The sequence below is a fragment of the Parasteatoda tepidariorum genome, chromosome 6 (genome assembly GCF_982258835.1).
Source record: "Parasteatoda tepidariorum strain Cologne lab strain chromosome 6, Ptep-v5.0, whole genome shotgun sequence".
NCBI lineage: Eukaryota > Metazoa > Arthropoda > Arachnida > Araneae > Theridiidae > Parasteatoda > Parasteatoda tepidariorum.
The window spans coordinates 101,975,499-101,989,608 of NC_141760.1; the positions used below are offsets into that span (position 1 = coordinate 101,975,499).

Genomic DNA, 14,110 nt, shown 5'->3' on the forward strand with positions numbered 1-14,110 from the left:
AACAATTATTACACTTTTTGGCATGTAAGAGCATATTTGAATTGTGCATATTCGCGCATAAAAGAGCATATTAAAATGTTTAACAAATACATAACGTTTGAATTTTAAAAACTAATGAATTTGTTAATTCGTTTATTTGCTTACTATTATTTAGTATGAAATTTACTTTTTTTTTCATGGAAAATGTCTTTTTTATTTCTTAGTCTCTGTCTATTTTTATTTTTTTCTGTATTTCAGTTAATTGTTATAATTCAAACTGGAAAGATCTTTTTCATATTTTCTCTTTCAAATTTTAAGTAATGCTTAAAAAACCTTTTAGAAACTATATATATATATACATACACAATCGCTTATCTACGATGTGGGTTAATTTGAAACAGAATATACTTTAGCTATTAAGCTATCAAAACTACTTTCGAATACTGTTGCCGTGTAATTGAGGTTTTCGAACTAATTCAGCATGCAAGACATGAATTGTTCTTTTGTTCTATTTCATTTCATGTGCGTGTTATTCTTTCCCACCCCTCTCAGCACACGAAGAGATTCCTACCCACAAATAAATAAAAAAAAGAAGATAGAAAACCGTGTTTTGTGTTGGAAGCGGAAAAAGTTCAATCTTTCAGGATGAAGGGGAAAAAAAGGATAATAAAAGGAAAGGATAGACTGAAAAGAGAGACCCTTTGGATGAAAAGACATGTAAACTGGAAACGCTCAAAATGTTGTCTTTGTTTCTCAAACGTATTCTCGGATATAGTTGCTAAAATTTTATTTTTTCTAAAACGTATCATGTTTGTTCTTTTTTTCATTAAAAATGTAATTCATATTTGTTCGGTTATACTAATGTTTAAAATTTTCTCGCTATGAAAAACTGACGTCGCCGCCCCCCCCCAAACATAATTGAAAATTTATCAATACTAATGTGTCTCCCCTAAAATAATAATGGTTCATATTTAAAATTGCGATAAAAAATCTGTAAATACATTTTATTAGTATTTAACAGCATAAGAAAAAATAATAAAATAAATGATAAAAATGTCTTCGTAGAAATTATTTTTAGACTTCTATAGTGCTATTCGGTTTTATTTAAATATCGCGATTAGCTGTATTGAGTGCTTGGTTGAGTATATAATTTAATCACAAAATTCATAAAGAAGCTATACTGCACCAAATGTAAACGACATTACGCATTGAAGGTATCAAGACTTAACGCTATATTAAAACAAATCAGATGCAAATTACTGGGATAAGGAAAGTACAAGAAGAAAGTATAGGATTTTTTTTTTTGCCGTTAATACAGTTCACATTTACTTGAATTAGGTAAATGCTAATTGAAAATAATAATAACAGATAAACTGCCAAGGTGCGAAGGACTAATGCAAAAAGATGATTTAAGGCAAAAATGTTCGAAATTGAGTTAATTGTAAATTTAAAATCCCTGTGCTCTTGGCTTTCTAAAAATACTTGACTTTGGTTTATACTATGATTATTTAAAAAATGATAGCAGTTTTTGTGTAAGGTGATAGACTAGTGATTTTAAGTTTTTAAATCCTTTTATCTTTTCACTTGAAACACGATATCTCATTATGTTTGTAAAATAATTGTTTACAATTTTTCATGAGTGTTTATAATTATAGCACACATGTTTTGAATGAAAGACTAAGAGAAAAAAATAGAATTTCATTTTTTATGCAAATTTTTTCTAAAAGACAAGTGTGGAAATTTTGAAGAAAAAAATATTTTTTAACTTCATTGATCCCTAACTTAGTAATATATGAGCTTGCTTTTAAGATAATAGTTCAAAGCATAGTTGATAACCTTATGAATAAAGTCCTAAAAAGATTTTTTGTTTCGGGTGATAGAAATTTTTCTACAGTTTTTATCGTGAATGTAAAAAAAGTTGCCGTAATTTCACCTAAAAGTACCCATATGAAAAGAAAGCAAAAACAATAATAATTATTATTTTTACACATATTAAAACGAATAAATTAATGTTTTGAAATTTTATATTAATATTTAAAAACAAGTTGTCGAAACTACTCTTAAACCTTAACCTGAGCAACTAACTAAATCTGGGGTAATCTTGTAGCAATTTAGAAAAGAATATCACAACACAAAATTTATATTAATGATGCAAACATCTAGGAAGAAAATAATTCTTCAGTTCATATTAAAATATATATTTCTGAAAAAAAATAATCTGTGGAAAAATTTTGCGTGGAAAAGTAATAAAAATTTACCCAGCAATTAAGCTATTTATCTGATGATATAATTAGCCGATTTTTAAAAAAAAAATGGTGATTATCGACTTTAAGTGGGCGTATTAGGAAGCGAATAACAAGTTAAGAAGAGGTTGTAATCTGGTTGAATTAGGGAATAGTTTCTTTTTATATCTTTAAAGACTGTAAGTAAAACCTTTGTACCAGTAAACTAAGATTTAATTATTTGGTTTTATTCTTTTCAGTAGAGTAATTAATTCAGTCATTTTACCAATTGTTTTTGATTTGCAACCGATTAATTTTTTTTATTTGCATATTTACTGTTTTATTTCTGCCTAATTTTCAAGTTGTTTGTAACAGTGAGCGTATAATTTGTTTAGACCATGAATATATGCTTATGATCTTCGATGATGAAAGAGCGAATAAATTGAAAGTTTTAAAAGACTCTTTCGAACAGTTTCGAAGAATTTGAGAATCTTAAAATCTTCTGCTCATGCTATTTTTCATTAAGGAATTGACTGGACTTTAAAACGGCTGAAATAGCTTAAATATTTAAAACAGACATGAAACTTATTTTTAAGCTACGTAGTTTTGCATCCTCTTTCTGAAATTCAGTTCGAATTACGTTCGAACTATGTTTGAACTACGACTATTTATGAGGCTTCCAGGCTAACTTAGATTTCCGGTCAAGGCGCTGTTTCTAACTTCTTATCATCTTTTTAAAAGTGATATATCATTTATAAAACTGACTTTGACCCATGATCCGTCTACCACTTAGCATATTTTACATCAGCACTGTGGTCGATGCAAGCTGGATGCGGAATTCGTATCGAACAGTCATCGCTGGGATTCGAACTCGGTTCAACTCATTGGAAGGAGAACGTTCTATCCCATGAGGCATCACGGCTAATACTTTCCCCTTATGATTGTTATCGGCAGTGGTCAAGGTACTGCTTCAATAAGACCGGGCCGCCAAACAGCATTACAAGGAAGGACAACCGACCGCCGTGTACGGTGTATGGCTGTGGCTCTCCGTACTGCGTCTGCATCAGAAATTCACGTTGCAGTTGGCACTGCAGTGAGACAGCAAACTGTTACAAATCTGCTACTTCGAGCGAGAAGCCCTGTAGCTTGCATTCCCCTCACTCAAATCTACTACGACGTGAGTGGTGTTGAGTTAAAGCTCATTGGAGGACACAGTAGAGATCTATTGTGTTTCCTGATGAAAGTAGGTTATTGTAGGTAGGCCGTATATTGGTTAAAAGGAGGCTAGATGAGCGCCTGCTACCGAACTGTCTCCCTCTTAGACACACCTACACCTGGAGTTATGGTCTGGGGAGCAATTTTGTATGACGACAGGAGCTATCTCATCGTTATTCCCCGCACCTTGGCTGCAAATTTGTATGTCAACCTGGTGATTCAACCTGTTTTGTTGCCATTCATGAGCAGCATACAAGGGGGTATTTTCCAACAGGATACCGTCCGCCCACATACTGCTGTTGTAACCCAAAATGGTCTAAAGAATGTCGACATGTTTCCTTGGCCTGCTAGATCTCCAGATCTTTCACCAATCGAGCAAGTACGGGACATTAGTGAACGACAACTTCTGCGTCATCCACAACCTCCGTATCGGCTGTCAAAGTGCAAAAGGCATGAAACTCCACATCACAAAACGGCATACGGCATCTGTATGACACAATGCATACCCGTTTGCATGCTTGCATTCAAAAATCTGGTGGTTATACCGGTAATTAATGTACCGGTATTTCGCATTTGAAATGGTTTTTGTTTTAAATGCATTAACCTGTGAACTTGAAACTTTAATCAATTAACTATGTATGTTACACAGAGAAGCACATTGCCCAAATTTTATTACTCTACAATAATTTTTTCTTGGTGTTTTGATTTTTATTCCTTCTTTGTATAAACGTAACACGAAATAATATTTCTCAGCCTATCTTTCTTTTTTAAATTTTTTTGTTTTTAAAAATGTATTCACATACTTCTTGCCATGCATAAACTTTTCATATCTTTATACTTTCTCTCTCAAGACTTCAAAAAAAAAAGATCTTTGTTCAGCAAAAAACTGTTACTCTGAAAATCTTATTAACAAGATACCATTCGAAAACCTGACAAAATATTTTTGAGTACCGGAGCATTTGTCACCAAGAGAAAACAATTTTCCGGAATCAAAACATTTATTACCTATTTCTTGCGGGTAGAACAAAAAGAATTCTTTCGAGATTTGTGCTCTAAGCTGATATGTAACTCGGAAATCAGATAAGAAGTTGAAAAAAAAAATGGCGAGATAAGATGAATATCAACGGCGAACAACTCATAGCCGTTTCGAAAGGGAATGATTTCCAATACTTGTTTCGGCCTTTCGTAAGAAACAAAAGTACCCCCCTGGGCTATTCTACGCAGCTTGAGTTATGGAGCAATACTCTACCTCTATTCAGTCGCTTGCTAATCAGAGCAAAAGAAGATCAAAATCACTCGCTTTGATAGCTGCACAGTTGCAAGGAAACGAAACAATATTCTTGTCATCAGTCAGGAACCAGCATCTTTACTGATAAATAAGAAATTCTTATCGCTAATATATTTACTTTTTTTATTATTTCTTTTCGTATATACTAAGATATATTTTATCTGTAAACAAAAGGTAAATGTATTGAGGAAGAATAAGATATGTAGACATTGTTACACTCTAAGTCTACATCTTTTGAAGTTACGTTACGAAAATGTTATTGTTAACATGTAATTTAAGTAATTTTATTAATGGGATGAACGTACCATCTCTAACGTTTACGAGCTTATTTTCTGAGTTTAACAGGGCATACGATTGTATGTTAACTTTGGAATAGAGGTAAAGTGACCGTATTGGACGAAACGCGAAAATAAAATCATTCAACGGCAAAAAGAATTTGCATTTACGGGATCTGCTCAAGCTTCATATTTCATTTTATAAGCATAGTTGAACAAACGACCCAATTTTTCTGTTTACGACTGCTAATGTTCCACTCCGAAGCCTTGTAATTTTGAACCCAATCCAGCTGGCAAGGGAACTCCTGGTTCAAGTATTGATAGAAATTTACCTTTGTGGAGGATTGTTCTGATGGAACTAACCAGCATTTGCGTTACATGGAAAGGAAAATCACGAAAGCCTCCCACGGTTAAGACTGACGGCAAGGGGACTCTAACCCATGATCCGTCTACCACTGAGGATATTTTACCTCAGCACTGTGGTCAGTGCGAGACGGGAGCGGTATTCGTATTCCTCTAGTTTTATTTTATTCTATAACCGTTGTTGAACAGCAGGCCCAATTTTGAGTTCGCGGCATCCAATGTTCATCGTAATTTCGAACCCGATCCAGAAATACAAGGTAACTCTTGTATCAAGTATTTGGAGGAATTTTTAATGAAACTAACCTTCCTTTGTGTTAATCGACCGGAAAACCACAAGAACCTCCAACGGTTAGCCATCCAGCAAGGGAACTCTAACCCATAATCAGTCAACCCCTGAGGATATTTTACGTCAGCACGTGCGAGCCGGGTGGAGAATTCGTATCAACCAGCCATCACTGGGATTTGAACCCTGGGTACCTCATTGGGAGGCTAGCACTCCCTCTTCTAAACCACCACTACTCACTCTAGCTTTATAGATAACTATAAGTTAGTCTTATTGAAAATTCTATTCAAGATTTATAAATACTACTCACGTTCTAGGACTCAATCTTATAGGCTCAGAGGGGTGACCTTAAATATGCTCCAAATTTTACGAGTTCTTTTCGAAATGCTTTAAAACTAAACTGTTTAGAAAAAAAGTTTGAAATTAACATTGACTTGCATGTTTTTTCCCAGTACTTCTATTATTTTTACTCGATCTTGGTTGTATCACGGTGTGAAAAATATTCCAATTAAATATAAAAAATTTTGGAGTATTTTTATATCTAGATTAAAATTATTGTAAATATAAAAACTGATGACAGGCAAATTTTGATGTCAATTTTCGAGGTTTCACTATCCCTGGGGTCAGATATATGAGATGATGGAAATAATCACGCCCAATTCGTTATATATAAAAATGATATCTGTATTTAATTCGTATATATAGATATCCGTATACTTTGTTGGATTCCAAGGAACTTATAACGGATTAGGGACCCTGAAAAACATGATTAGTAGAAAAAAAATAATAACCTCCCTCGTGTCGACTATTGTGTAGTGCTGTTGGGGAAGTTCGAGGAATTCAAATGATTCACATTTTGATACTATCCTAATCTAGCTAGGTAAATTAGTATCATATTCCTATTAGGATTATACTTAACAATCTAGGTATTTTATGCAGCTGCTAGGTAGTCTACAGGCTAAGACCACCACAGTTTAGTCAACGCCTCCTATAACTGCAAGCCACCACACGGTTTCTTATAGGTAGTCCGATCAGACCATTATGAAGGTAAACCAGTTTAAGAAACTATTTAATAGAAAATCTAGTTTAAAAAAATAGAAAGCAGTAGCAAATATATGTCTAAAAAAATTGTTTAATTTATGAATGTGAATGGTTTGTCTTATTTACTTTGTCAACCACTACAGATTCAATTCTCAAATATATATATTAAATCTCTCTCAATTACTTTTAAAATAGAATTCGGGTTCATGCGCACAACTGGTTCACTTTTCAAATAGTCTGAGCACTCGACTTATCAAAAAACCGTGTGGAGGCTTTCTAATGTAAGAGGTGATGGCTTAGCTGATTCTTTCTACTCTTTTTTCTACTCTTTTGATTCTGAAACTTTCTACTCTTTTTGCAGTTCCACCGATTGTGGAGGCGACCATCGCTCCAGAAGACGTGAAAGAAGGTGAAAGTATTTCACTGTTCTGCGACATCTTGGAAGGAAATCCACAAAATTTGTTGCGGGTCAGGTGGTACAAGGAAGATGAGCTTCTGCACGAGACAACTGAGAGGGAGATCGTCTGGTTAGGGGTGAGCAGGAACTCATCAGGAATATATTCGTGCGAAGGAGAGAATGCCGCCGGATGGGGTGAGGAGTCTGAAAAGAAGGAGTTGATCGTTAAGTGTAAGGTTTCTTATTTATTTACAATTCATGGTTGTCCTTTTAACCATTGACTTGTGATCTTTAATTTGGTGCAATACATCTGACAGCATTTTCAATGCGAAATATTATTTAGAATCTGAATGTCCTCATTAGTTTTTAAAAAATGCAGTATGAATCGATGATTTAAAAAATATCTATAATATTTTTCACCTAAGGATCAGATGGTAATGTAATATTTCCAAGATTAAATGGCCAGCTGTTATTTGTGAGTTAATGACTATGATTGAGGTTGCACAATTGCTGTTTTATTACCGACCCGTTGTAAGAATATGTTTACATAAACATATTTTAACAGTTATTAGAAATACTTTCGTATCTACCGTGTCAAATCTTTAAGATTTTAATCAAAATCCAATTCGATACTCTTAAGATCATTGAAGCATATTTTTCTTAATCTTGACCGTCTAAATGCCGAATTAAGAAAGGATTAACCGGATCTTTAATAAGAATATAATTGGCGAAAATGTGCAAAACTTTTGGCGCCATCATAATAAAAAATAATTTCCTATCTAAACATTCTAAACACATTAAGTTTATAAAATAATAATAAGAAAGAACTGTAAGTGTAAAAATACGTAATAAAAAAGTATAATAAAAAGAAACAAAACAAAGTTAAAACCCGTATTTTCTTATATTGAATTATTCTTGTATCTAACCATATATATATTATTATAAATCATTTCGGTAGTCAAAAATCATTGATAGCTTTTAAAGCGCAAACAAAAAAGTGATAATCCTTGTGCATCGCCGCCACATAAATTCGTTTAAATACGAAATCAAGTGATAAAAAAACTAACTCGCATAGTCGAGGATTACACAGTAAATATGATATAATCTGCGGTTATTGGCGTAGAAGTTGCCTTTTGAAGATGATATCTGGTTTGGCGAAATTGTTCGACGTGATAATCCCAAAGTACCGAATAGGGTTACTTAAAGATATTTTAATAGTAAACCCGATTCTATTCTCTTAAGATCAGTTTCCAAGATTTTAATGGCTAGCTATTATTTGTGAGCAAATGACTACAAATGCTGTTGCACAATTGTTGTTTTATTACCGATCTGTAGTAAGAATATGGTTACATAAGCATATTTTAATAGTTATTATGAATACTTTCGTGTCTACCGTGACAAATCTTTGAAATTTTAATCAAAATCCAAATCTATTCTATTCTGCACTTTATAGTTCATTTAATTTTCTTAAATAACACCAGAAAAAAATAAACTGCAACTTCATATTAATTCCAAATTAATTAATTTTTTTAAAACACTGAAAGGATTTTGTTAACTTAATTTGAAAGAATATATATATATTTTTTTAAAAAAAAATTAGAAAATTCTTCATAATGAAACTTTCTAATTTATTTTGCTTATTATATATCTTTTTTCTTTCCCATTGTTGTTGGGTTTCATCGATCATCGCCTCATATCATTTTTAGAGACAAATTGATTTTTAAGTGCCTGATCAGGAAAATTAATACCTGTAATAAAATGTCGGCAGCTGCTCCTCCATCTTTCGAAGATGAGGAAGAGGAGAGAGAAAAAAAAATATTAATGACGAAGACAAGATCCGAAGAATTCTTGGCCGTTAATGAGGCAGACATTTTTCTCATCAAGGCCCCGATGACGTATGGCGTAACTTAACTATAAGATTCCAACTGACGCTGATACATTTAACGTAGAATTTGCCAAGACTAACGTCTAGAGCTGTTGAGAATGATGAGCGAGGGAATTTGACGTCAGTTGAATTCGAGAATGGCATATCAACGTATCTAAGCCTACTTTTTGCTTATATTTAGGCGAATTAGGAAATCTTTTCGTTTATCGTAGTTAAGAATTTTACGTGAAAACGATTTTTTTAAGTTTCTCTTTTTTATAAAAATGTTCGGTCGATATAAATGCATTAAATAAAAACAAAATAATTAAGCATACAAATTGCTTTAAAAGTTAATATTATCGCTGAAAAAAGTGTGAATGTTGACCTTAAAAAAGAAAGAAAAATTGTTTGTAATGCATAAAGAATTATTTTCGAATTTTTTCTTTATAAAAATGTTCGGTTGATAAAAATGTATTAAAATAAAAAAAATTGAATCGACGCACAAATTGTTTTAAAAATTAATATTATCTCTGAAAAAAATGTGAATGTTGACTTTAAAATAGAAAGAAAAATTATTGTTCGTTTGTAATGAATAAATAATTCTTTTCGAACTTTTTTTTATAGAAATGTTCGGTCGATATAAATGTATTAAAATTAAAATAAAATTGTAACACAAATTGTTTTAAAAATTAATATTATCTCTGAAAAAAGTGTGAATGTTGACCTTAAAAAAGAAAGAAAAATGATTGTTTATAATGCATAAATAATTGGTATTTTTAAACCATTTGAAGAACATAATAGGATGTGCGAAATAAACATGTAATATGTATTACTAATATGATGCTCCGTAAAAATATTTCGATGGTCTGTTTAATCAGGGCACTCACATTGCTTAAATATATATGCAAACAAGTGTTGCATATATAACACATATGTGCATATACGTGTGTTGCATATATGCACTTTGCTTTATTGGTGTAGATTAATTTATTCGCCGTAAATGCCTCTCTTCGATTTTTTCAACTGTTTTTCATTCTTTTTTTTTATTGTTAGCCAAGGAAAATTAAAAGAAAATTTATCACGAAACGTATTTTATGTTTCATGCATTGTATGTGTACATGTTCGTGCATTGTATGTATGAGTATTTTTGTGTTTTTTTCCTTTATTGCAATAAATAATAAATTATTACCTTTTTTATTGAATGAACCTAAAATTCCGTGTAGATGGTTTAATTATTGCGTGTCAAATCTGATATTTAATTAATCGTGATGTTAATTTAATTATATATATTTTGTTGAATGATTTTCTTATTTTATTTTAACTGACATGAATTTCGTGTTAATGAATTTCATTTATTCACGTAGACTTACCTGGTCCTTCAAAATTGTATGAAATGGATCCACCGGCTGTTAAAGGTGAAACATCATTCTTACACTGCGAAGTGAATGATACCGGATTACCTCCTGCATCTGTTTACAGGTAAACAAATGAACCACAGTTATGACAGGATGCCTAAAATAATTGAATGTACTTCACTTGGGTTAACATAAAGTAGAACAAAGGCTTGATTTTATAAAGGAATTAGGTACCCACGTCAATTAGTGTTATAATGGGATACCTGCAAGTGACGTAGAGTGGGTATCTCGATGGTGATTGGTTGCTGAAACGTTGCATTTGTTTACGTTAGCAACTGTTCTTTCCATTTAGTCAAGCCTGTTAAGTATCATTTCTCTTAAGTGACGCATTCTATGCTCTTTGTGTAAAAATTTCAATTCTTTCATTATATATTTCTGATTTAACACGAAGCCATAAGCAAACTAATTATGCATTGAAGATGCCGGGTACACAAAACTAAAATATACCACCTTTACAATAAAATACCTGAACAATCCTAATGAATCTAAGTTAAGTAAAAGATGTAGATGAGAAAGAATTGCAATTTAACAAATTCGATGCACGATACGGGGCTGAATATAATTAATTTTGCGTAAATTAATATTCTAACTTATGTGGAGAAACTAAGCGCAACTCAAACATGCCATTTTGCTTATAAATGACGCTGAAACTGGCGCTGACGTCATAATGTGGGGGTACACGTGATTTTCTTTTTGATGTGCAAATACCCAATTGCATATTATAGTGTGCTATTAAAAAACGTTGTATTTTTCATGTTTTAAGTAACTATTTTTAATATTGAATATATTATACTTATATATAAATTAGCATTGAATATTAACATATTTAATTCAGTAGGTAATCATTCAACATTTTTCACTTATATTTGGAACAGTAAAAGATGATGTTAATGTCCTTATTTCGTATACGTCTTTTCCTGCTTTTAAAGACTCAGTATTATCAGTTTTTTCCTATTCAAAAATAAAATTTAAGTGAGCTTTATTTGATTGCTTAATAAAGAAACTGACGCACTATAATTTTGTAAAACAAACTATAAAAACCTAATATAAAATTGTCGCACCACTATCGAAGTCTATCACAAGGGGGAAATTAAAACTCTTATCTCTGAAAGGCAAGATTTTTTTTAAAGGAACACTTTCGTAAAAAATTATAGCGACGCCTTTCCATATTACTAGGAACATAAACTGCAATTAGTTGTATTTAATTATATCCTTCTTACGATTCTCCTAGGTGATTGGTCAGACTGACTTAAAAGATGCATATCATTTGATGCATAATATAGTATTTAGTAACTTCAGTTAAAAAAAAAATAATATTTAGCGATGTGATTATAGATATAGCCAAATTAAGTCTGTTTACAGCTTGAATAGCCACCCATCTAACCAGTTTTGAAGTTTTACTGCTGCAAATTCCTGTTTTGTTCGCCCTAAATAAACCGAGTTCTGATGTTGGAATTCCTACGCTTTACTTACATTGAATGTTTTACTTACACTACATTGAATTTACATTACATTACATTGAATCATTTACTTAGTTACATTGAATTTTTTTTAATTATTCCCCCAAATAAAACAGTACAAAATAATTTAAAATATTTTGTTTAGATGGGAAAAGAACGGTGAATTACTGGCGACAACATCAAGTGAGAATTACACCACTGACCCTCATGGTGTTAGAGCTGAAGGAAACTACTCATGTTCTGCTGTAAACGAAGTGGGAGTTGGTCCTAAAGGATACAAGTTCATTAATGTGTTTGGTAAAAATATATTCTAATCTATGTCTATAAATTAACATTTTTAAGATCGTGACTGTCTAAAAGACCTGGTTTCTTAGGACAGAGGTTGCGTTACAAAACGTCAGCTTGAAGCGAGCGCTAAAACCTGACTGGTCAATTTGTGAGTTAAGGTCTGGTTTCTTAGGACAACCGCCTTATCTGGGCGTCAGCGGAAAGTTGACGTAGAGCTGACACCATAAAAATACTTTTTTGTTAGCTCAGCGTGAGCAGTCGGCCCAACGCAGACATTATCTCTCATTGCGCATACGTTAATAACGTAAACAAATATTTATTTTAAATTTGTATTGATTTTCTTATTGTCGACCAGTGTTTCAGAGAACAAATAATGACTTTGTCCAAGAAAAAACACATTACAGCTGAGTTAAATGAAGAGTGCTATGTTTAATGAAGAAGCTATGTTTAATGTCAAAATCAAAATCTTGGCTGATTTCAATGCGCTGTTGGATGTTGTCCGCCATTGCTTCTGTGGTTAACGTCACGTTGTAATCCAACTGCAGTTGAGTTGGACGGCAATTGTAGTTCAAGATGAGCGTTCGATGACGTATACTATCAAACTCACAAATGGATCAATCAGAGGTTAGCCCTGATTTCCAGCTGACGGCGTCCTGTCCTAAGAAACCTGTCCTTTAGACAGCATACGTCTTCGAACGCTCAGCTTGAACGACGACTGATGTCCGAATCAATTGCAGTTGGATTACAACGTAACGTTAACGACAGAAGCAATGGCTGACAACATCCAACAAAGCATTGAAATCAGCCAAGATTTTGATTTTAAGGGGTCACAGTACCCAAAAAATGACGAAAATACCAAAAAAATTTTTATTGCTTATAATAAAACTTCAAAGTATTTCAAATGTACAGAAAAAAATTCATCTCTCTATCTACATTTTTAAAAAAGTTATGAATGATTTTAAATTGTTCTAATACAGAAACTTGCACAGCAGTCTGACTTTAAAGTGCTTTTTCGCATAGATGATAATTTTGTGGCTTAATCTTAATTAAATCCCTAAGGAATTTTTTCTATTTAAGATAAAGCTTTGAAGTAAACTTTTTTATTTTGAGGATAATACACTTATTTGAACTGTGCATGGAATAAGCATTTTATGAGGTATTACAATTTTTACAGCATGTTATATATACCTAACAGGAATTTTTACACTTTTTTTTCTACTTTTTTACAAAATAATCTATAAAAAATATTCTAATTGAAATATCAACAAATGAATGCACAAAATTATTAAGATAAATATTGTAAGCACTATGAAAAAAACATTTTTTGAAAATATGTTAAAATAAAAAAGCCTTAGGGATTTAAAAATGTAGAATTTTTTCAAATTTTTTTAAAATTTTAAAAAAATTAAACAGTTTAATTACTTTTTGAAGATAAATTATTGATTATAACTTAAATGAGCATGTAAAGCATCCTCAAAATGAATGATTACACCTTTATTTTAAAAAATCATTGCAAAGGTACTGTGACCCCTTAATATTAAACATAGCTTCTTCTTCCTCTTCTTCTTAGATCAGCTATAATGTGTTTTTTCGGGGACAAAGTCATTATTTGTTCTCTAAAGCACTGACCGACGACAAGAAAATCAATACAAATTCAAAATAGATATTTCTCTACGTTATTAACGCATGCGCAATGCGAGATAATGTCTGCGTTGGACAGACTGCTCACGCTGAGCTAACAAAACAGTATTTTGTTGGCGTCAACGGTACGTCAACTTCCCGCTGACGCCCAGAGAAGGCGCTTGTCTTAAGATACCAGGCCTTAATAACTGTTTCATTATGCTTAGAATCGCAACAATAAATATGTTTGTGATTTTAGAGAAAAAAATAAACATGCGCATGTCTATTTGTCTTGACGATCCTTCAAAAAATCCTAAGATCAGAGTTAGTATAATAAAGGGACACATGTAAAAGGGTCATTGCGGGGTTCTGCGTAAAAAGTTCAAAATTCAGATATTCT

The 14,110-nt window shown here is 32.1% G+C and overlaps 1 protein-coding gene across 3 annotated transcripts in view; it reads left to right on the plus strand.

Moving 5' to 3' along the window:
- LOC107445749 (hemicentin-1) overlaps positions 1–14,110 on the plus strand; it is a 449,355-nt gene that overhangs the window by 355,471 nt on the left and 79,774 nt on the right. For all 3 annotated transcript variants that reach the window (XM_087166306.1, XM_087166304.1, XM_087166305.1), the window contains exons 7-9: positions 7,028–7,294; positions 10,292–10,406; positions 11,948–12,099. In XM_087166306.1, coding sequence (XP_087022432.1) covers positions 7,028–7,294; positions 10,292–10,406; positions 11,948–12,099 — 534 coding nt within the window. The remainder of the gene's footprint in view (positions 1–7,027; positions 7,295–10,291; positions 10,407–11,947; positions 12,100–14,110) is intronic.